The 23,786-nt window shown below is 46.8% G+C and overlaps 1 protein-coding gene across 4 annotated transcripts in view; it reads left to right on the top strand.

Annotated features, from left to right (window-relative positions):
- The window catches only part of TPR (translocated promoter region, nuclear basket protein), a 2,097,972-nt gene that overhangs the window by 277,190 nt on the left and 1,796,996 nt on the right, over window positions 1-23,786 (top strand). For all 4 annotated transcript variants that reach the window (XM_069641376.1, XM_069641377.1, XM_069641375.1 and 1 more), the window contains exon 11: window positions 3,380-3,471. In XM_069641376.1, coding sequence (XP_069497477.1) covers window positions 3,380-3,471 — 92 coding nt within the window. The remainder of the gene's footprint in view (window positions 1-3,379; window positions 3,472-23,786) is intronic.

Genomic DNA, 23,786 nt, shown 5'->3' with positions numbered 1-23,786 from the left:
TCCCTACCGAGATGATCTGCTCTCACGGGAGGGGAGGAGGGTCAGGTTCTCCATCCAGAGGTCAGATCCCTCAATCTTCACGCTTGGCTTCTGAAGGGTTGAGGTATAATGGTTGGGACCTCCCTGAAGACGTGATGGAGGTGTTGCTTTCGGCCAGGCGGCCGGCAACAAAGTCTCTGTACCGTTGCCGTTGGAGAAAGTTCTGCGACTGGTGCAGAGTTCAGAATGTGGATCCTTTTGAATGTGACATTCCCATGGTTCTGTCTTTTTTGCTTTCTTTGGCCCACAGGGGCTTGCAAGTGGGGACCATTAAATGTTACCTGGCGGCGCTGTCCATATTTAAGCGCTCGTCTGAAGTGTTGCTATTTTAAGATTCCTTTAATTTCGCAGTTTTTGAAAGCGCTCACTAATGTGTTCTCTCCGTCACCTTTTTTGGTGCCAGGTTGGGATTTGAACCTTGTTAAGTTTCTTATGAGTCCTCCGTTTCAGCCTTTACATTCTTGCCCTTTGAGGCTGTTAACTCTGAAAACTGTTTTTGCTTTTGGGTACTTCTGCTTGCAGAGTGAGTTACAGGCACTTTCAGTTAAGCCACCCTTCACTGTTTCATAAGGACAGGGTTGTCCTTAGAGTTCGTCCTTTTCTTCCGAAGGTGGTTTCGGAATTTCATTTGAGCCAGAAGGTTGTTCTTCCGGCGTTCTTTCCTCCTCCACATCCTGGTAAGGAAGAGGAGAGGCTCCATAGGCTTGATCCTCGGAGAGCATTGAGCTTTTATATTTCGCGCATGTCCCGGGTCAGAGTGGACGATCAACTTTTCATTGGTTACGCTGGAAAGCGTTTGGGGCAAGCTGTGATGAAACAGACTGTCTCGTTGGATTATTTTAGCTATCTCCGAGTGTTACCGCTTGGCGGGTAAGGACCCTCCGGCTGGCTTGCGGGCCCATTCTACCAGGGGAGTGGCTGTGTCTGCTGCCCTGCAGAGGGGAGTTCCTATTCGTCACATCTGTGATGCAGCTACCTGGGCTTCAGTACATACTTTTGTACTTCACTATTCCCTTGATTTCCATCAGAGGGCAAGATCTGGCCTTTGGCAAGGCAGTTCTCTATTCCGCAATTTGATTGGGCATGTTAAATTTGTATTCTAAATTCTTTCCCACCTCCTTGCTTGGTACTGCTTTGGGATTCTGTCATGGATATGGAATACTTCGGAGGACCCAATCCCCTCGAAGAACAAGTTACTTTCTTACCTTGGTCGTCGGACCATCCCATAAAAAGAACGTTACCAGGTAAGAAAGTAACTTGTTCTTTTTTAGCACACCTAGAGTATCCAAAAATCATGTTGGTCTAGGGCAAAACAAGTGTACCCCGTTGTACTGCAGTGTAAGCTGCTTTGCACAATGAGGTTACCACAAGTGATGCAAAGTAACCAAAAGTAGTAACACAGTAACCTGACTAAGGGAAAACATATATTTCCCAGTACTGACAGCCTGAGGGACATTTCAGTTTCCCCATAACATATAAGCAAAGGCCAGTGCAGTGAAGCATAAGGCTTCACTGTACTGCATAAAGTACAGGTCATAATAAAAAATAAAAGCAAAATGTGTGGGGGTTCCATAAAGATGGAAGGAAAGGTGCAGTAAAGAGAAATCTTTTCCATCACTGGTGTTGGGTAGATTTTCATTTTGTATGCACAACTCTACATGGGAGTGGGAACCTTTTTTCCACATTAGTTTACCCTATCTTTTGGCTAGTATTTCTTTTTACACTTTCTTCTTGGAGTTATACATTCCTCCAAGTTTTATGGCATCACACACTTTGCAATGTTGCTGGGAGCTCCTTGGGTGTCGCTTTTTATTTTCTGTTATAAGGGGATATTTTTATCTTTTCTATCTTTTATGTTGAGATCAGCACACCCTGCATGATGTGGTTTGCCAGGGATTATACTGTAACTTTCTGGTTAGTGACAAGCTAATCTGAATGGCTGGTGGCTGAAACAGCCACCACCCTGAGTTTGACTGGTGCATGGGTGATGATTGTCTGGGTTCCTGCATAAGGGGCCTGGATCCTGAGGCTGAAGACAAGCTGACCCCTGGAACAGAAGAACCGGCTAGTAGTAAGAGGAGAGATGTCTGCAGCCACTTCCTGATGTCCGGAGATGCCTTTTGGATAACTGCTGCTTGCTGATCCAACCCCCCCCCCCCCCCCAACCCTTCACCCCCACTGCCCCCCCACTCTCCCTTTCCAAGCATCAGGAGAGCCCTGTGGTCACTGTGCAGTTCATAGACTACTGAAGATCGAATCCTCCTGAAGTCTTTTTGATGGACTCCCTGCAGACCTCCAGGAGCAGGATTCCACTCCTTGAAGTCTCCTCACCATAGTGCTGGACCAAGAAAGCGATGAATCGGGCAGTTATCTTTCTTAACTGGCATCTTGAAAAGGGTGCCAAAATCACAGAACCCCTTGAGAATCGTTTGTTTGAAGCCTCGCCACTCGACTGCTGCTATGAGATCAATTTCAGTGTCCCTTTTTGTCTGCCTGATCAAGAATCCAGTGACCGGGTCTGCTGCTGCTTATGAGGACATCGTACTTCATCAGCTTCTTCACTCCTAAGGTACTGAGACTTGTCTGTCTGAATTGCTGATTTGTGTTAGGCAGTTTGCCCATAATGTTCGCCCATGTGTAACACCTGTGTGCCTACAGAGAGCCTTCTCCGAAGTCCCTGACCCTTTTTCCAACAAAGATGGTTACTTGTACAGAAGACCTCCTCTGGAATTTATGGACTTTATACAGCTTGTGCCTGTCTGTTTTACCCTACAATCTGACACTCATACCTAGATGGGGATGGATTTCTGAAGTGTTGGGCCTCTGTGAAAATAATTACAAGTATTTACCTGATTTGTTGGTTTTGTTTCATTTATTTGTTTCACCAACAGATATTCTGAAAGTGCATACTGCCATTCTAAAAGTATTACAAAATTGATACATGTACTGTGAATAATGCATTGGTTTTTCTAAAGTTACTCTGTTAGTTCTTACCTTGCTGGTTCTTGGTGAATATATAATTAAGATGAGGCTGGCTGCTCAGCCATTGCTACAAACATGTTGTGTGGTGCCAGCCTATACTAGGAGTTGGAGCGCTGTGTTGTGAGTCCTCACAAGTCCTACAATTGGTGGACTTTGTAAAACTCCCTAACTGGCAGCTGGAAGTAGTTACCAGACAGCTAGGACAGTCACATGGACCCCTGACGCGCCTTTTTCAGTTCATTCCAAGGACCCATGGAGAGCAAATTCATACTTGCGACCAAACTTCTAAATCAATCCAAAAGTAGAAGACTGATTCTAGAAGGTCAAATGTTTACATTTGCTTTGTTTTTCTTGACAGGTGCTTCGATGACCGAAGAAGAGCTCATAGCCATGTCTCCTACAGCTGCTGCTGTTGCTAAAATCGTGAAGCCTGGAATGAAGCTAACAGAAGTACGTATTTGTTTGGGTTGTAACTTAAAATGCTTGTTTATGGTAGATGTTAAACGGGCTCCCCCAGCTATCCTTTCACATACATAGCCTGCATGCAAAAGATTCAATCAACCCATTTCTTAAGGGTGTTACTCTTTGATCATGAGGCAGGGGATTTGCTGCAAGCAGCCAGAAAATGTAGATACTTTTTTTTCTAGTGAACTCTGGCATGGGGTTCAAGCAACCAACCTGTCTTTTTTTTTTTTATGCAAAGTTGGATTTTCTTTTTGCTGATTTCCTCCCATGGACTTGTATTTCTACTTTTCTTGTAGTGAGGGGTCAGTAATGCGAGGTGGACAACTGCTTGTATGTTTCTCAAGATTTTATTCTTTCTTTAATAATGTTTTGCAAATCAAGCCTCACTTGCTCTATTCTATCAGTGAATTCCCTTCCTATTCTGAAGACTAAGGGAATAACTACTAATATAGACCAACTGGCCCTCACACTGAACAAAACATTTAAGTAAAGTAATAAAACATAAGATGATAAACAATGACTGATCTATATTTGGATGACCTTCACCTGTGCTGGTCAAGAGTTTTGATAGTATCAAACTCTTTTTTTTAGCCATCTCCAGAGCCTCATCCACTGCTTTCCGGAAGAGGTTTTGAGTCTTCAACAGGTTTATTTATTAAAGACGCCTGTGTCGCCGGTTTGAACCCTGAGTTGCGCAGCCATACATGGCGTTTTAGGAGTATTCCCTGAACCAGGGAACATCCTGCTGTCTCTGCAGCATCCAGAGAGTTCTTTACAATACTCTGGTTGACCTGGGTTCCTTCGCCAATAGTTGATAGCAGGCGTGTACGTAGAGGTTCCGGCGCTTCTTCGGCGTCTTTGCGCAGTTTGGCCTACTGCGCGTCTACGTAGCTACGCAATTTTTGCCGAAAAGGCAGCCGAGGATGTGACTCTTTGCAAGGGCATATAACCTCTTGCCCTCCTTGTCAGGTGGTGCCTCGCTGGTGGACAGCGGCACCCCTGCCCTCTTCCTTGTATTAGTTACTACAAGGGAATCCGGAATGGAATGTCCCCTGATGTACAGCGGGTCTGAGGGTGAAGGAGTGAAAAGTTTTTCAATTCTTGGATTAATTCCTCTGATTAGTGCGGGTGTGGATAGCGAAGGGATGATTCTTCTCTTCACTGAAGCGAGGAGGGGAATGGTCTGGCTGACCGGGGGTTTCTCCTTCATTACTCTTTCCACAAAGTCTATTTCAGGAGAGATCTCACCAGTGTCCAGTTCGAAATGTGCCTCTGCTCTGCGCAACAGGGCATTGAATGTGGGCTGATCGTCAATGGTAGACGTGTTTCTAACAGGTGAATTGTCAGGAGGATTAAGGTTCAGGACATCAGTGTCCGAATATACTGATGGGGATGAGAAGGTCCTCCTTCTGGATTTTCTCTGAAGCCTTCTCCTACCATGTCTGGGCTGTCTTCCAGACCTTCCTCCTGGTTCTGTCCCTCTTCATCGTCCACAAATTCATCCTCCTCCTCAAAGTATTGTTCCTCACCAGTGAGGTTATACACATTATGGAAATCTGAGGCTGTGTCCTGCTGGGGATTGAATAGTCCCGGGAATTTGGCCCTGGGGTCCTCCTGAGGCCCTTCTCTTGTTCTCTTGGGAGTAGGAGGGTTCTGGGTCTTCATAAACCTCTCCATTCTCTCCATGCAGAGATGGAGCCTTTCCATGGTTTCATGGGGTACCCCTGAGCGGTCTAGCGGGGGAAAATTAGTGTCATCTAGCTGAAAACGGTTCGTTCTCTCCCATAACGTCGAGGAAAGTGTCCCGTCGCCTTCCGAAAAGCCTTCTGGTGTGCTGGGGGTCCCCCCGACTGAAGGGGGTAGTCCCTGTCTTTCTTCAGGCTTTTTCGGCGTGTCTTTCGATCTTTGCGTAGCGCTCGACGTGTCTTTCGGCGTACGCTTCTGGGTGTCTGCTACTCGTTTGTCAGCTTTGGGCTGTGGTTTCGACGTTACGGGTGTTGATCGTTCTACAGCGGCGTGCACTCTCTGCTGGTGCGCTCCGGCCGATGGTTTGGGGGCGGCGCCCTTATTTGCCGAAAGCCCAGTCGCTGGTCGCGGCTGCGGTTGCGAGAGGGGCTTCGAACCTGAACGGTCCGAGGAGGCCGCCGTTGGAACCTGCGTCTCCTTGGGCGCTGATGCTTTCTTCGACGAAGAAGAGCCATGGGTTGTGTGCTTATGTGTGGTATCGTGTGCGTCAGTGTCGCCGGGGTGTTCATCCCCATAAGCAGGGCATGAGCCGAGCCCGTCGGGGCCGGGGACAGACGACGAAGAGCGCGAGCGCTCTTTAGAGGGGTCTACGACTTCCATAGCGGAGGTCGTGTTATCACGTTCGTCACTGTCGGTGGTAGCAGCAGCGGGTGAAGAATTGGCCTTCGACATAGCGTAGGCCGCCCACCTCTTGACCCTACGGTCTTTTAGAGCCTTTGGCTTAAGAAGCCGACAAGCCGTGAAATCCTCCTCCTTTGTGATCGAGGGGCAAGCAGCGGTTACACCGTGAATGCTTGTCCTTGCAAAGCGGGCAAAACGTAAAGGGTGTCCACTCCATAGCCGAGGCAATAAATCGTGATAACGACCCCAAGGGAAAGGAAGGGGAAAAGGAAAGGCATTCTCAGAAAAGAACCAGAGATGTCCCACGACCCCACTCTCCCTACTGTATTTGGCCTGCGAGGCCAGGCCACGTGTTCGGCAACGCCAAAGGATCTCCTCCGCTCGTCCCCTCCGTCGAAGATCTTGCTCGGCGGAGACCGCTTCACAACTGCGTCGAGGGAGGGATCGATGTGTTATATATTAAGTAGGAAAATGACCAAAGGTTGAGGAGAAGAAATCTGCAATGTCTCTCGAGGAGCTCCACGTAAAGGCGACCAGTAGCTGGGCGGAAAAAAACAATCTGAGGGACCTCGACGCGTGAGGGATTGTGGGTACAACGCACGTCACTATAGCGATAGTATTTCAGACACGCCTTGTCGACGTCCCTTTTCGACTACGAAAAACAAAATGCAATACTCCGCAGTGACCACTGGATGTCGGACCTATGCACAGCATGTGAATCTAAGCAGATACAACCATCAGAAATGCTTTTACGGTAAGTAATGCATTGTCATCTTGAACTGGTGGAAGTATTAGGGCAGTCCAACTGGTGTGGGACTACACAAGACTGCTCTCTTGGTATTGGGTAACCCACCTTTTAATATAGGCCTGTACTACACAAGTTGGTAGTGTGACTGAGCAGCCAGGCTTATCTTAAGAAGGGTAATGTGAGCTGTACAATTGAAATAAGTACAAGTATCCAAGTAACACTTGCACATTGTTTTATTTGAATATGTATTTATAATATGCCCAAGGTTTGAATAGGCATTCTTTAAAAAGCGTTAACTGCTAGTAATACTCAAAGTTAGATTCAGTTTTTCAAAGACAATGAAAGTTGGTAAAGACTGCTAACGCGTGTTCCAGCACACAGGAGTAACTGAGTAAAGGTCAGTTGCTCCACTTAATTTGATTACCAATTCAGTTATGAATTAAGGAAGGAAAGGTTAGAATAAGATTTAGAACATACTTTCGACAGCTTGTAAAACAATTGCAATCTCCTAAAGGGAGGCAGGTAGACTTTTATCCCAGCAATAATGGTGTCAAAAATTAAAATCTGAGGAAACAAGTTCTGCCATAGCCAGTGGGCTCAGAAGGGTGCCTTTAGTGAGCCAGGACAGCCAGAGTCAATGGACTTAGTCAATAGTTCTGTTGCACTTATTAGATATTCTAGACAAAGTTAGTGAGTTCGGAAGAAATAACTAACTCAAGTGAGCTACTTTGTAGTTTATTATATTTATTTAGCGAAGCCATGGACCCTGTTAGGCAAGATTGTATGCAGTACCCTTTGGGTGCACTACAACAACTTTGACCTCCTGGCAATAGGCACCCAACCTTTGGTATAAGTCTGAAATACACAGGTTGGTAGTGTGGTCGAGCAGCCAGGCATATCTGAAGAGGGATCAATGTGAGCAGTAATGTGACAGCTTCACAATAGTTATCCAAATAAACACAATGTTTCTTGATAAAAAAATTATTAATTTAATTTCAGTCGGTTATATAAGCCCTTTTTTATTTTTTAGGAGAGCAAAACATGCAATCCTTAAATATACTTTTAAACACACTTAGTTTCTCTAAATCAGAGGATACCCATTGGGGATGGTACACCAACACTTTCTACACCCTCAGGTGACTTAAATAGCTAGGACACTGTGAACATTGATTTATCACTGGTACATTTAGAGCAATACTGAGTTTGGTGAAAACGATAGAATAGAGGAACAAAACAAAGGTTAACCAATAATTCATAAACCTGCAAGTATTGTTAAACCCCTTTCAAAGCACACAGCTGGAGGTAGAGATGAGTCCCTCAGGGAGTCAGGACAGCCAATGTTAGTTGCACAATGTTGAGGGGAGCTGGAGGTCTTCTTTGCATGTAGGTAAAGTCTTGCACAATGTTTGTAGAAGTGTTTGCAGAAAATTAGAACACTTGAAGGGCCACAAGCTGGGAGGCTTGTGAAGGGCAACGCTTTAGCAACTCTGCAAGGTAACCAAGACTGGTCTCAACTGAGAGCAAGTAAGGCTACACAAGAGGTAAGTTCTTAGACTTAAGAGTTCCTCTGGTTAGAAGAAATGGTTCCAGCTGGCTTCTGTTCCTGTACAGCTCTGCAGATAGCCGCAGAAACCTGGAACAACATCCCAAAAGAAATGAGAAACACAGCAGACCACCTAGAATTCAGAAAATTACTAAAAACCTGGCTCAACACCACAGATCCAAACTGAAAAACCAAAACAACCGAACGGGAAACGCAAACAAAAGGAGGACTTAACTTAGGACGACCCTGACCACAGCCATAACCGACAAGAGAAACCCTACTACAACAATGGAGACAATGCTAAGCCTAATGGAACACTAGCGACGCCCATGAGGACAGAAATCAGCATCCCTAGCCAACTCCAGTCAAGTCTACCCCGCCCCATAATTCCTAACAGATTTCATCCTTTTTAGAGTTGTGTGAATGTCGGCACGGGCCACACTTGAACTAAGTTGTGGACATTGGTACGGGCACTGACCGTGTGAAGTTATTAATGAAGGCAGGTGCTGCCCCTGGACATAATTGCAAGTGTTGGCATGTGCTACGTCTCGGAGGGGCTGGGAGGAATATCCAACAAAACAACCGTATAAGATGATGGATGCCAACCACTTGCCACATATTGATGGAGTAGCATTAGCTAGTCAACGCCGCGCACCGACTGGATTAGGAATGCTCTATGGGACAAATCTGAAGGACGGACAAACACCTGCCAGCCCCCCGGGTAAGGTTATGAATGTGACCGGATGCCTTGTGTGACCGGGACTGTGCGTCTGTCCTGATCTGGACCCTCCAATACAGACATATTCCTGCACCCCACCTAGAGAGTGCAGAAATTCAACGCCTCTCTAAGACAGCAATACCAATTAACGTATACACTAACCACTTCACCCCTCCGCATACACACCTCAAACTCTTAACCAACCACAACCCTACAACACAACAATCCGCACAGACTTCACTACACTGCAACAACAAAACAAATTACAGACTCCCACAACAGCACACGACTACCTACCATAAAACACCCCAAGCCCAACCAACGGACCCAACGGGTTGAGGCTGCCAACAGCACATCACCGCTCTCTTGCACTTTTCCAGCTTACTCCCACTAACTCACCCCAACCCCCTTCCCTCTTTTTAATTTTTTTTTTCCAGAGGCGCCAGGGGACCCCTCCGGTTGTGATAGTGCACGGTACAAATATCCTTTAACATTAACATCCTGTTCCTGAGCCTCAGTCGTGGGGACAAGGACCTCTGGGACTCCTGCTCTGCAATGGGCAAACTTCAATTCAGAGTTCCTTCAGTGTTTCAGATCCTCATGTCTCACAGCAAATGGCAACACTGCAGTTCTTGGATACCACTTCAGACTTTCCTTGCTTCTTGGGTCCAGCACTCTGTTGAGGTGGCTCAGGCTTGGTCAGTCCTGCAACAGGAAAGTCTGAAGGATCTTCCTAGCGCTTGGGTTCGATGTAAAAGCAACGCACACAATCTGGTGTTCCTCTCCCTGGCTCTTCGATTCCAGCAGCAACTGCAGTGGAAATACAACCTGCTTTGACAGGATGTCCAGGCGGGCTTACTTTGGAGTTGATTGGTCCCACCAACTCAAGGGGAAACGTCGTCCTTTCAGGGCTGCTCTAGTCGAGGTGAATTTGGAGCTTCAGCACAGCAGCAGGACTTCACCGGGCAAACCAACAGTCTAGGCGTTGCAGTAGGCGTCTTTTCCAAGTTCTTCTTCGGATTCTTTTGTCCAGTGGTCGTCTCTGCCTTCCAAACCAACACGCCTTGCCTTTTATGCAGGTTTCTCCCATTCATTCAAGCCTAGCTGTCAATCACACAGCATGGTGGCTGTCCTTGCCAGACATCCAGCAGGCCAATCACCTATGGGTGCATTCCTGTAACCAAGGGTTTAAGCACAGGGAGTTTCGGGCACCTCCCTTACTTCCTGCCCCTGCCAGATATACTGGTGCCAGAGGTGGGGCTTCACTCGTGCATCCCGGCAAAGACAAAACGAACAAGAGACCAAACGTGGTCTGGCGCGCAGAGCAAATCTCAAGAAGGTGCTTCCTGACAAATGGCGAAAAAAGACCGGGCCATTTTTTTGAAATGGGCATGCATGGGTGCTTTACTATGGCTGTTAACGCAGCCTTTGGTAAACACACAATATTAAAAAGTAAACCACTGCCAGCAGCCATTAATTGTAGAAAGGGTAACATATAAAAACGTTACATGAGAAACTAGGCAAATGGAGTTAACCATTCAAGTTAACCCCTCCAACACCCTACTGTAAAATGGTGTTTGCCGGGTCTAGAAAGTTGCAAAATGTAACTAGTCATTTTCACTTCACTGCTCTTGGAAACCGTTTATCCAAGAGAAGGTATTTTAAACCTCTGAAAAATCTAAGACTTACCTGTGCCACTGCACTGAAGGTGCTGTGACGCAAGGCAAAGATGATGCCTATGGAGTTTCAGACTCCAAAGTCAAAAGGAACACACATTAAATCACATTAGGACTTTTATAAATGTAATTTTAAAGTCCAGCAAAAGGGCTGTGGGGTCTCTAAGGTAGAAGGGAATTAACACATTTCTGAGAATTTTCCCAATTAGACGCTTAGACATTAGGGTGCATAACAAGACAGACAACAAGAAAAACGGGGGTGGGGAGGGAATAAAAAGTAGGTACATAAGCCAGAGTACAGAACTGGTCAGATAGGAGGGAGGGGACTTGTCCAATCAAGTTACGAAAACCGACACTTTTTCAGCTTTTTTATGAAAAGATTTGGGGAGAAAAGAATGCATAGTTCAGAAGGGAGCAAGTTCCAGGCCTTTGGTGAAGCAGGCTCAATTTTCAACCTTGTTAGTTTTTACATCTAGGTGTGGCCAGCAGATCTTGATTATTGGACCGAAGGGATCTGCTATTAACATTTTTACGGATGAGTTTTTGCAAGTACAGAGGCAGAAGGCCGGATCTGCATTTAAATGTAATGACCAAAAGGCAGAAACTGATTCAAGCTTCCACTGGGAGCCAATGCACAGCCCACCTTGACCCTGAGACATGGTCACAGCGGGAGAGACCAACTACAAATCGACTGCTCCATTCTGGACGACCTGGAGTCTATTGATGTCCGCTTTACGTAGGACCACCAAAGTACTACTATAATAATCTATCGTATAACATAGGTCAATCAATCGATCAAGCGTAACCCCTAGGATTTGTACTTTTTGCCTGTGGATAAAGTTTCACTTCACCAAGCATAAAGCAGCAATAGTCGGGGTGCAACTTCGCTAGCATTGATGCAGTGCCTACAGTCATCAGCTGTTTTACTTCGGTTGAGGGAGAGATTATTGCCGTCCATCCAATTCTCAGAGTAGACTCTATTGTTCACCTTCATCTGTGGCATGAAAGCCAGTCAGCGGGATGACACATCCGCATAGTTAGAAAACATGACTCCCTCCTGCTCCAAAAGAGCAAAGAAGGAATCCATGAAGATGTTATAAAAGCATGGTGAGATGCAGGCCCCCCGTGGTACCCCGAAGTCCACTGGCACCGGAGCAGCCTCTACCTCATCCACAGAAACCTTACTTTTGCTATGAGCTAAAAAAGATGCTATGCATTAAGCTGCGAGAGGCCACCTCCACAATTCTGTAAACCAGAATGGCGTGGTCCACCAAGTCAAATGCAGTTGACACATCCTATGATATTAAGAGACTGAGATCCTTTATCCAATCGTTCCAAATGTCTTGATTTCAATTCCAGTAATGACGTCTCGTTCCAAAACCCCTTCTGAAACCTGGTAAAGGTTCAAGATGGGGGAATTGCGCGGCGTTTCGAAATTTGATTATATGCAATGCGGTCAAGGGTTTTCAATAAGAACGGCGTATTAGATATGGGCCTATAGTTGAGGAGAACCTCCGGATCAAGGCCATGTTTTTCAGTATGGGGTTGACCCAGTCTTTTTTTTTTTTATATCCACTGGAACAGACCCTTCTGATAAGGAAGAGTTGATGAATTTGCAGCTAGCATCCAGGTGGACGGGGTTGGGAGGGTCCCTCATTGAAGAGCACAGGGCACCTTTGCACCTGGAACCTTTCAGCTGTTCTACAACCGTAGCCAGGTCCTCAACCCCAATAGATGTAAAATTAAACTGGGGAATGGAGGGGCATCTAAAAAAAAAAAATCCCACCTGACATGTCGGAGTAGACCAAGGTTTTTTTTGTATTTTCTTAAACTGTCCAACCAAATGCTGTTTTGCATTGCATAATTTTTTGACACCTGGAGGCAACCTTAATCAAGGAATTAAATAACGGAGGGGAATGTTCTCCTGTTCAATATTTTAAATAATTCTTACATATCAGACTTGGCGTTCTGAATTCTTGAGTTGTGAAACTTTTTTTCTTGACCGCCACAATCTCTAATTTATACACTTTAGCATCTGCTTTGTAAACCGCCAGAGATTGGGGACATTGATTTAAGAGACTATGATTTCAGTTTTTGCAGGTCTGGTGAAAACCAAGGTTTGCTGTTCTTCCCTTCCATGTTTCTGGATTTCAAAGGGGCCAGGGAGTTGGTAATGGCATCTAGGTTATCAATAAGAATTTCAGACATATCAGACACAGGTGCAGAGTCACCAAATAGGGTATTAGAGCCGATTAAAGGGTCATTTCTTTCGCGGGTGAGCAATTTCCTCTCCAGCGTGGTATGGGGCTTTCTGTTTTTGACTTAAAGTGAACGTAGCCCAAATCGAAATGTGCACAAAGGCATTGTCGGACCAAGGACAGGAGGGGGTAACCAGAACGTCCTGGGATCCATGTTGTTCATTGAGAACAATCTAATGTGGCCCAGTTGGTGGGTGGGGACACTGATTTTTTTGCTGAAACCCAACATCAGTGAGACGTCTCAAATTCTGCCTCCAGTGCGTCATCTTCATGGCCAAGCCAGTAGTTAAAATCACCTAGCAAGACAAAGCGAGACTTGGGCTTAAGAGTTGCCAGCAGATAATTAGACAGTGCTAAAAATGACGTTTTCTGTTAGAGATGGGGGCCTATATATCAAAATAAGATTAACTGTCAATTCTGCATTGAGACCCACTTTTATGTGAATGGCTTCTATAGCATCCATAATATGGCATTGTACTGGCTAAATGGTGAAGTCAGCTTTACTCCACCTTCATGGATCAACATTCCACACGGGTCAGTTGATCGGAGGCTTCTCCCGTAGGCGGCTGCTGCGGGGCGTCCAGGTAAATAAAGCACTTAACCATACTTACCGTGTGCTTCTGGTCTGTCAGAACGAGACATGACGTAGCCCTCGGGAATAGCTAGATCTAAGGGAGGGCCAACAGTATTGGAACCCCACGTTTCAGTGAATGCTGAAATATCAATGCCTTTATGTTCAAAATAATTGGACCTCGTGAGCGTGTTTGATCAGGGATCTGTATTTAGGAGCAGGCATGCTAGTTTAGGGGATATGACGACTTGTTTCACAAGCTCTGATGTAGTAATAAGTTTCTGACGTTGGTGTCAGACGGCGCGATGTCAGGCTGAGGGGGAGGGTCAGCAGTAGTTTGATTCTCCTTTAAGAATCCCAAATCACTTGCTGCCTGTGCAGAGGGAAGTGAATCAGTAGCACAAACATCCACACAGGGAGGGACTCCAAGCGGTGTGTTGGCAATAAGAAAATGAGCTGCTTCATCCACCATGCTAGCCATTCGAACATTAGAGGCGTTTCTTGCGGCAGTTATGGCTGCCAATACTTCAGCGATTCCCATGGTGCCCATGTAGAGAGCACAAGCTGTTAGGCCATTGAAGGTGAGTTGGGATCAACTCCAAAGTGTAACAAAATCACTTCCCAAGGTAGGAAGCACAATTTATGGCTAAAATGTCAATACCCAAGAACCATAGTTCCTTTTTGATTCAAAGAAATATTTTCCAGCTGGATTTCTCCTTTCTACAGCCTGGCAGACCCTTGTTCCTAGACCTCGGTTGTGGTGATGCGTGAGGACATCTGGCGGGCTTCTGTGACAGTACTATGGAGAGGGACTCATCAGCAATGGATTTAGCAGCACTTCAGTGTTTTGGCGCCTTTTTCTTAGCACCAACGAAGAACGAAAACCTCTGGTTGAAAGTGGCTTGCTCCCTCGGTCCTGCACTCCGGTGAGGGGATTCTGGATCGTAGATTTTCTGCTTCTGTAGGGTCCTCTGGATGCCCACAAAGATTTGGACAGATTCGGATTTTGCAAGATGATGCACTCGTCAATGGTCACAGGCCCCCTGGCATTGGGCTTCTGCAACTGAGTCCTTCGTGACCTTTTATGAACAACTCTATTTCCCCATCGAGAGCACCCGAGACAGGATGCACGCGGTTCTTAGACACCATAGATCTTTTCCCTTGTCTCTGAACAGCAAGCGCGGGATCTTGAGTTGATAAATTACGGAAGAGGTCCAGACAGCACTGTCGCAGCTCCAATTGGGGAAGGCCCCAACAGCTTCCAGATCGAAATCTGAAAACTAGTGAGAGGGGACGTAGCAGGGCATATGCACTGAATGTTTTTAAAAAGCAAAGAACTGGGAAGTCTCCTCTTGGACCTTAGACAGATGTGCATAGTGGTGATCCCCAAGCCTGGGAAGCCCTAGGAACTTTGTGCCTCCCACAGGCCTATATCGTTAATGGGAAGCTAAAATCTTGGCCTGGATCCTGGCCAACAGCTTGCTGTAAGTGATGCAATCCCTTATTCACCCGAACCAGTCTGGCTTTATGCTCTGCAGATCCACCCGGATGAATCTGCGCAGGGTACAGCTCTATCGAACATGCCCTGGCGATTTCAGACCCATCTCCATCGAATCTCCTTATACGCCGATGACCTTGTCTACCTAAGTAGCCCCACGGTCTCCTGCCTGGTGGTGTCTCATATTCTCTCAGATTACCAGCACTTTGGGAGTCTCCTGGTAAATCTTATTTCCGCTTCAAGAGCGGTTGGGCGGGGCAAGGAGGGGATGCCGCAATTCCCAAGCGGTGTCCGTACCTAGTCTTGATCTGGGAATTCACTTAGCTGGGCATAAACTCGACCCTAGACTACTTCCCCCAACTTAATCTAAAGCCAGTGATCAACAGATTTGCAGCCAGTGCCGCTCAGTGGCAATCCCTCCCCTGATGTTGTTGGGTATGGCTGCCCTGTTAAAGATGCTGACACTTCTGAGAATGTTCTACGCCCTCCAGAATGCCCCATGCCTCATCCCCACACTACTTTTGCACTTATTGACCCCGTCCTTCGAGGGTTGTAATGGGGAGGGAAACCACCCGGATTGCCCTCAAAACACTTCGCCAATGTGTTTGGGAGGGGGGCATCGGACTGCCATATATTGGCACCTATTATTGGGCGGCGCAAACCAGGGTAGTGAACGAGTGGGTGCATGGAGACCCGGTGCTCCCACACATCTGTGCTGAATGGCATAGGATAGGCCCTGCTACCCCCTCCAGATATTCTATGGGGATAACCGGGAATTGAGGGGTTGTCGAGAATGGCATTGCATATCCGTTTGGTATAGAGGGAGCCCCACCAATATATCCGTTGTAAGGAGAGGCCAACACTGGTGCACCCCCTGTGGCCCCCTGTGGCAAAACACACCTTCCCCAAATCCAGAAAATAGGACACCAAGTCATGGGAGGGGCGAGGCATATGCACACTGGCGGAAGTGATAAAAGTTGGTCAACTCCTCAACTTTGACACCTTACGGGAAGGGTTTAGGCTGCAGCCCAATGAGCACTAACATTTGCATACAACTGACACACGCCATCAACACCCAATTCCACAATCTGAGAGGTCCCCAATTGTTCCCGCCTGGAAGCAAACGTCCCCCCAGCCCTCCCTTCCCCCCCCTGGACCACCTTTCAACCAAGGTTACTTCTATCCTCTATCGTCCTCAACTCCTTCGGAGCCCAAGACATGGCTAGGCTGAAAGAGAAATGGGGGCGACACCTGGGCCCATTGGAGTGAGAGGAATGGTTAGAGGCGCTAATGTCCCCCCAGGAAATGGGCATTGATGCCAAATTATGGCTGATCCAGCTCTGAATCCTACACTCTTACTGTGATGGCTAGGTGGGGGGGGTGGTGGACAGCAGGGACAGTCTCCGGTGTAAACGTTCAGAAGGCAATTTTTCCATATGATTTTGGGGTTGTACCATGCTGCAGAACTTCTGGGTGGAATGTATTGGACCTCGAATGTCTTGGGGAGCCTGGTCCCACGGGACCCGAAATTGATACTTTTGGGCATCTGGGGGAGAAGTGGACCTTAATAAATATGAGAAGGCATTTCTAGCAGTGGCAGTGGGCGCAGGGAAGCGACAAATTGCAGCCAGGGAGCTGAGCCTAGACTGGTGGTCCAATGAGGTGGACAGGTGTGCATCCTTGGACGGATCTACAAGGCCAGAGGATTCCTTATGAAATTCCAGAAAGTCTGGGGGGAAATGGGTGGACGATTGATGTTTCAAGTTTGTAAATGCCTGGACTCCCAGTGGTCTTTAATGGAGCTCTCACTGCCCTCACCTGGAAAAGACTGGCTCTTCCCCCCTAGTCCGAAGGTCACTATTACGTAGCTCAGACACCAATTCAGTGTATGTGCCTTTTGTATGTCATGTGACTGTTGGTTATTTAACGATGTAATATGTTTACAAGAAATCAAATTAAGTGATAAAAAAATGTATTGCAGGTGGTAGAGCCTCTACTCCCTGCAACCCAGGTTGGTATTTGGAAGTTAACTACCTCCACCCTAATTGACCACTGATTTTACTATTGGAGATATATCAGTTTTATGCTTCATCCTCTCCTGAGACCCGCAGCAGTTTTTGCTGGACTTGTGGTTTTTTTCTCTCTCCTGAATGAGGGGACCCATTAACCCCCCCACCACCACCTATTCATTACTATTGCTCCAACTATAACTTTGTTTTTTACTTGATTTGGATGGTGTTTGCTTTCCTCCATATTTCTTAATTGGATCTGTTACATTTGCAGCACACCGCACCCTCTGTGCAATGTTGCTGGAGACTATTTGGGTTCTCCTTTTAATGTTTCCTTAATTTCTGTTAAGGAAAGAGGGATACTTTTGGCTCATGAGGGGGAGGAAGCCTCCAATCAGTATTTATATTGCGGTGGAACTGTCAGAATCTGGGTTCAAGCAGATTAATAATGCTGTAGTTCTCTGGCGGTAGGCCTGACTGTACTGCCTTCCGATTTGAGGCTCAGCACAAGGTGGTGCACATACCTTGCGGAGGGGAGCAGCTTTTTAGGGAAAAGATTGACGAGGCACTGAAGAACATGAAGGAAGACCATGATACTGCGAGGTCCCTGACGACTCTGCAGGACAGGCAGTCTTTTCGCTCATTTCGGGAGCCTCCCAGAACGTCAGGTTTGCAGGATCTCGTGACAAGGGGTAAGGTTGCGCTACCGATTTCTCCTAGGGTTTCCGCCGGTCTTTCCAGTCTGCTTAACAGAACAAGGGTCAGCGAAAGAGGTTCCTCCTCTGCTCATGGAGGCAGTCAGTCCAAGCCTCAACAATGACTGCCACATGGGCAGTCAACTTGGAGGGAGGGTGGTGCAACATTTCGACAAGTGGCTTTTGGTCACGTGGGACCAACTGGTGCTGGATGCAGTCCAATACGGCCACTCGGAGTTCAGGTGTCCGCAACTCCCTATTTCACTGGGGTAAAACTCATAGCCGCATTTACAGGTCTTGTGGCAGGAGGTGCGTCTGTTACGGAAGGGGGCTATAGAGAGGGGCCCGGCGTCTGAAAGAGGAATAGGATCCTACTCCCGGTTTGTCATCAAAAAGCCGAACTGGAAATGGCCCCACATTCTGGACCCAAGGCCCTTAACAAAAGTGAAACACCAAAAGTTCAGGATGCGACCGTTGCAAGATGTCATAAGGACAGTTCAGCCGGGGGAATTTCTGCCGTCCTTGGATCTTGATGTACCCCAAACATTGCATGTTTCTACGGTTTATGGTCTGCGAGCATTACCAGTTTCGGGTTCTCCCCTTTGGCCTTAAGTCAGCTCCTAGGACATTCACCAACTGCCTGGGTCCGGTGGCGGCTTACCTCCGCAGGAAGGGACACCATGTTTATCCCTACCTGGATGACTGGCTGGTTAGGAGGGAAACTCGTCAGCGGATGTTGGAATATCTCCACGCAGCTATTCTCCTGTTACAGCGTCTGTGCTTGGCAGTCAACATTGCCAGATCCTATCTGACGCCCTCCAGGGACTTCGTTTTTCGAGGAGCTCATTTTCATATGCAGCTCAATCTGGTGAAGCCATTGATGGAAAGGATAAAAAGCTGTTATCCATGGTTGGCTAGTTTGTACCGGGAACGTCGGTCATGGTTCGCGTGTACATGTCTCTTCTCTGCACCATGGCGTCCTGCATCCCACTCATCCCGAATTGTTGGCTTTTCATGTGGCCGGTACAGGAGTTTCTCGCTTCAAGCTAGTCTCTTGTCCACAGCTCCTGGTCCAACAAGGTTCTCATTTCCCAGTATCTGGCAGACATGCTGCAGTGGTGGACTCATTCTGACAGCATTGTGAGGGGTATGCCCCTGGTGGAACCAGAATTTCAATACACAATCGTGACAGATGCTTTCCAGGTGGGTTGGGGGGGCTCACCTCGACCCGGTCCAAGGCCTGTGGTTCCTCAGACTTCGTTACACATCTTAATTCTGGAATTAAGGGCAGTAGACTGGGCACTAGACTTTTCTGCCCCTGATTCAGGGCTCAGTGGTGCGGATTCTGACGGACAATACCACAACTGTTTTATCTGCGCAAACAGGGTGGCACACATTCACAGCCCCTGTCCCAGGAGGTTCAGGCTGTCTGGCACTGGGCCATAGCGCACACGGTTAAACTCTTGTCTTACTATTTGCCATGGGTTTAAAATGTTCAGGCGGATGCTCTCAGCAGAGATTCTGTTTAAATGGACGAATGGTGGCTCAAGGAAGACCAGGTGGCGAGGATATTCGAGTAATGCGGGACTCCGCCTCCCCCTCTGGACTTATTTGCCAGCCCAGAAAACAAGCAGTGCTGTCTCTTCGCTAGCAGGGTGGCTCATCTGGACTAGAGGGGGTGGGCGGGGGAGGCGCATTCTCATTCCCGTGGCGGCCTATTCGCATATGCATTTCCTCTGATCTGGAAAACTATCCAGATGGTTTGCGAGGTTCCATGCAGGGTGTTCCTGGTGGCCCCATTCTGGCCCATACAGACCTGGTAATCTGACCTTCACCTACCAGTGGACGGCCCTCTTCATCTGGGGTCAGAGCCGGATCTTCTGTCACAGGATGAAGGAAAGATGTGGCAACGCGACCCAGGCTCCCTCAGCCTTACAGCGTGGCTCCTGATCACATTACGTCTGCCAGGCAGGCTTCGGAACTAAACACTCTGGTCATTGACCCGCCTTATCTGCGTTTCATGAGGGGAAAAAGTTCTCCTATCTATAAATCCTCACTTTATTGCTAAGATTCTTTTGGAGTTTCACAACAGCACTAAGAGAGCCTTACCCACCTTGTTTCCCCAAGGCTACCACTCCAGCGGAGAGAGCATTGCATTCATTGGATGTCACGAGGGCTTTGAGGCTTTATCTGGACCGTACTGTCATCCAGAACATCAAGACAGATCTTTGTGGCTTTCAGCCCCTCCAACAAGGGAAACCTTTCGAAGCAAGGCATCTCCCGTTTGGTATAGACTGATTTCCTTCTGCCATGAGAAAGCTAACAAACCTTTGCAGTCGACTCCAAGGGCACACTCTGAGGTCCCCGGCATCGTCTGCAGCACTGTGGACGACAATACCACTCGGTGAGATTTGCCAAGCAGCAACATGGGCTGTGCCGCACTCCGTCACCAGACACTATTGTCTGGGTCAACAACATGCTGAGGACGTGCAAGTGGGGCTTGCAGTGCTTTATCGCCTTTTCCAATAAGTTAAGCCCCTCAGCTTCCGGGGTCTGGTTTTACTAAGGTTTTCAGTCGAAGTAACTGAAAATGTATAGTTTTGTTAGTTCATGTTACCTGTAGCATGAGCCTCAATTGGCTGTTATGCACCTCCCAGGTTCTCATAATGCTATGTAGTCTATTCACAGCAAGTGAGTCCATGAAAGATCCAGCATTATTATCTTTCATGGATTCACATGTGCCCTCCGTCCCCCCGTCAGGCAAACATACTATTCGGGTTTCCTCCAGGTTGGTGGGCCTTAAATCTGAAGGGAAGCTGCGGGGGCGGGGCTATTTATACTGGACGTCTTCTTATTGCAAGCTAAAGCACCCATAAAGACGTCGATGGGACACTAAAAGTGTTGATGTTTTCCATAGGAAACAACTATAGTTACCGACGATGGCAAAGATTAACAGTATGTGAATCTGTGAAAGATACCAATTCTGGAGAAATCGAGTTAGAAGTAAACTATTCCCTTATCACCTACCTAACTTGGAGGCAGTAAGTGACCATTTTCCACTGAGGCTTGTTCTCAAGCATACTGGCCCAGCACAGTTACAAGATCCATTCATCTTACCTTGCTCAATCAATAGAAGGTGGCTCAAATGGGATTCTCTTGATCATGACCAGCTTTTTTGTTGTGGCTTTTCTTTATGTAGAAGTGTTTGCCGCAGGGATACCTAATATACTTTTGGAATTACATTTTAAAATTATGGGTATCCTTGGGCACCAAATGACTGTCCATTAAGCAAATTGGTGTCATGCCCAGAAATGGGCCTCGAATGGGTTGGTTTGACTCTGAGGCAGGGTTAAGAAATCTGCACTGCTAAAAAATATTAAATCGACTGATGTGTTGGCAATTGAGCAGCAGCCTCTGGTAGGGAAAGACTAAGGAATTTTTAGTGCAAAGGAAAAAAGCGTTTTAGTTCTCCAGATGGGAACGAATGAAGAATAAGGACCAATGAGCATTCTGTAAATTGGGTTACCTTGTTGAAAGTGAACGTTCGGCATTTGAATTTGTAACGCCACCCCTGCCACGCCCGATAGTTGGCATGGCCATTTTTCTCTGTTGTATAAGGAAGAAAGGATGTTGTATAGGGGCAGAAGTTTTGGACTCCCAGGCAGTGAATAGGGAATTTCTCATTTTTACGCTAAAAGGTTAAATGAGATTCAAGCCCAGAGTGGGGGGTGAGGGAGCAGCAAAGTTTCTGTTAAGGTCCCAGCAGATGTTTGAATACGAATTAAACTACTGGGCCCAATATTTGATACTTTTTAATTTGTCTTGTAGATCCCATAGCATGCCTTCCTCCTGGTGAAAGGTAGAAATTGTCTTGATCTTCAAGAAGGGGGTGTTGGGTAAGATTTTCATATTTGTGCTATATCTTCCTGACATGTCAACCTAGAAATATTTGTTTGGACTTGGTTATTTTTCCCTTGGTGAAGGGGAATATTTTTCCCTCACCTAGCCTTTTATTCATTTTATGTGTGACCTTATATCTGTTGTGTAAGGTTCGAGTTGGTTTCCTATAACCTTTGGGCTTAGGCTGGATTGCCCCTTTGGGCTTCCCTGTTAATTTCTCTTTAATGTATTTGGATGAACCTCTTTACCAAGAGGTAAAGAGAAATGTAATCCCCCTTTACGTTTTATATAGTGAGCCAGCACACCCCACCTTATGTGGAGTGCTGGGGGGGGGGTTACAATGTATCCCCTTGCTTAGTTACCTGCAGCATTTTTGTTACAATAGCAAGTTTACTTGACTGGCTGGTGGCAGTGGTTTTACATTAGTGACTTTGTAGTCTTATTACTCATGGGCTGTTAAATCCGCCTCAGTAATGCAAAGAAGTGCCACCATTTTGCTAAAATGGTGGACTCCCTTTGTTGCCATTTCCAGTTTGCTTGTAGTTTGAGGTCTTCCCCCCTGCCTTCTAGGCAGGAATGACCTCCGTGGAAGTTTTGTCTTCGGTGGGAATCCTTTGTATTCCTTGGCCAGGCCCCAGAGTGTCTAAGGCAGGAAGTGAGTGAGGAGTCCAAAACTCTGCAGCCCTTTGTCTTTTTCCTTGCCAGAAAGGAACCCCGTCCCGAGGGGAGGGGAGGGGAGGGGCGGGGTGCAGGCTGGCTGTCCTGATTGGACAGCCAGACCGTGCCTTTCTCAGAACTGCAGGGGTAGATTGCAGAGGGTGTGCTGTAGTTTCTCATAAATACTCAAACAGGATGCTGCTGGCCAGTCCACCACTGGAGCTGGAAACTAAGAGGAAGATCAAGAAATGAAGTTTGTAGCAATTTCCAGCGACCAGAGAGCCTGCTATGTAACCGAAGCATGATATAAACTAGCTCCCCTATTGACCTAGGGTTCCTGTAAACGAAGACCCCTACCCAGATGCTGTTGGGTTCCACTACCCTTAAGACCACCTGCATTTTGCACGACGTGCTGAAGGCTTGCTGGGCTGCAAGCTGCCAATAACCGGGAACCTCGAGCCGTAGTTTGGTGCATGGTCATCGGACTGTCAAACTGTGGTGCACTCCTGTTGGATCTCCAAAGTCACGTTTGAATCCCTGAAGTTCCCTCCCCAGATTGAAGAGAATCCGACCGGCAATAGTCCATCTGGCTACTGTAAAAAGGCGCCAAATCCAGAACTGAGAATCTGTGAAGAAACCCTTGCTGGAAGCCTACTCTGACGATTGCATTGCTGCTGCAAGTTTCCATTTAGTGTCAAGTTCTTTGGTCTCCAGACCAAGAATACAGGGACTGGGTGCTGTGCTGCTGCATCCTGAAGGCATTCACTCCGAAGCTGCTCTTTTCTCCTAAGGTACTGTGTGGGCTTGGGTGATACTTGCCTAATGTCTGGTGCGCATGCTGTGAGGCTGGTTGGGAGTTTGCCTATACCAGTTGCACAGGCTTAATGCTGGAACACATATACAGAGTGAAAGTGAATACTTATTTGTTTAAGAAGATCTCCTATGGAACTTTGACTTGCAACTGAGCACTATCTCAACCTGCCTACATCTGGCACCTTGACCACTAGTGTCCTTATTCCTCAGAGAACTCATGCAATAGACTAGGGAAGGACTGGCTAAGAAAAGGATTCTGCCTTGAAAGTATAACCAGTGTAAAAGTACTTTATAAAGTTAGTGTGGTAACTGTCTTTGTGAAAGAATTTAAAGTGTCATTAAGTTTATGCTTCACTTGAGCTGCATTGTGCCCCTCAAGCAAGTGTGTAAGTTGCTTTACTAACTTTGAATGGTGCATCCCCCCCCCTCTAAAAAGTAATCGTTGTTACTGCTTTATCATTGCTTAACTGAGTGAGTGTAAAAGCTTACCAATAAGGTTTACCTTCCTTGAAATACGTTGTTTTAAAGTGTAACATTGGGTTTTGCTTTCCCTGATCTGCTTCATACAGATTCTAAAACAGTCTTGGTGTTTATATGCACCTTTAAGTAGCTGGAGGCTCCTTTGAAAAGTATGCAAGTCTTACTCACCTTGATTAGCTGCTGGCCTTCTAAACTTGTAACCCTGGGTTGTGCTTTCCCTGAATTGCTTTGGTGCTCTTCTAAAATAGTTTCATAAAGTTCATAGTTTCCGAAAAACAGGATTATACACTTCTTAAATGTATACTTGGCAGAACTACCTATTAGATAAAAGATCATATATGCCAATAGGCCAATTACTTATCTTGAA

Source organism: Ambystoma mexicanum, chromosome 1q, assembly GCF_040938575.1.
Source record: "Ambystoma mexicanum isolate Mex_15411 chromosome 1q, UKY_AmexF1_1, whole genome shotgun sequence".
Classification (NCBI taxonomy): domain Eukaryota; kingdom Metazoa; phylum Chordata; class Amphibia; order Caudata; family Ambystomatidae; genus Ambystoma; species Ambystoma mexicanum.
This window is presented reverse-complemented; position numbering and strand designations above follow the sequence as displayed.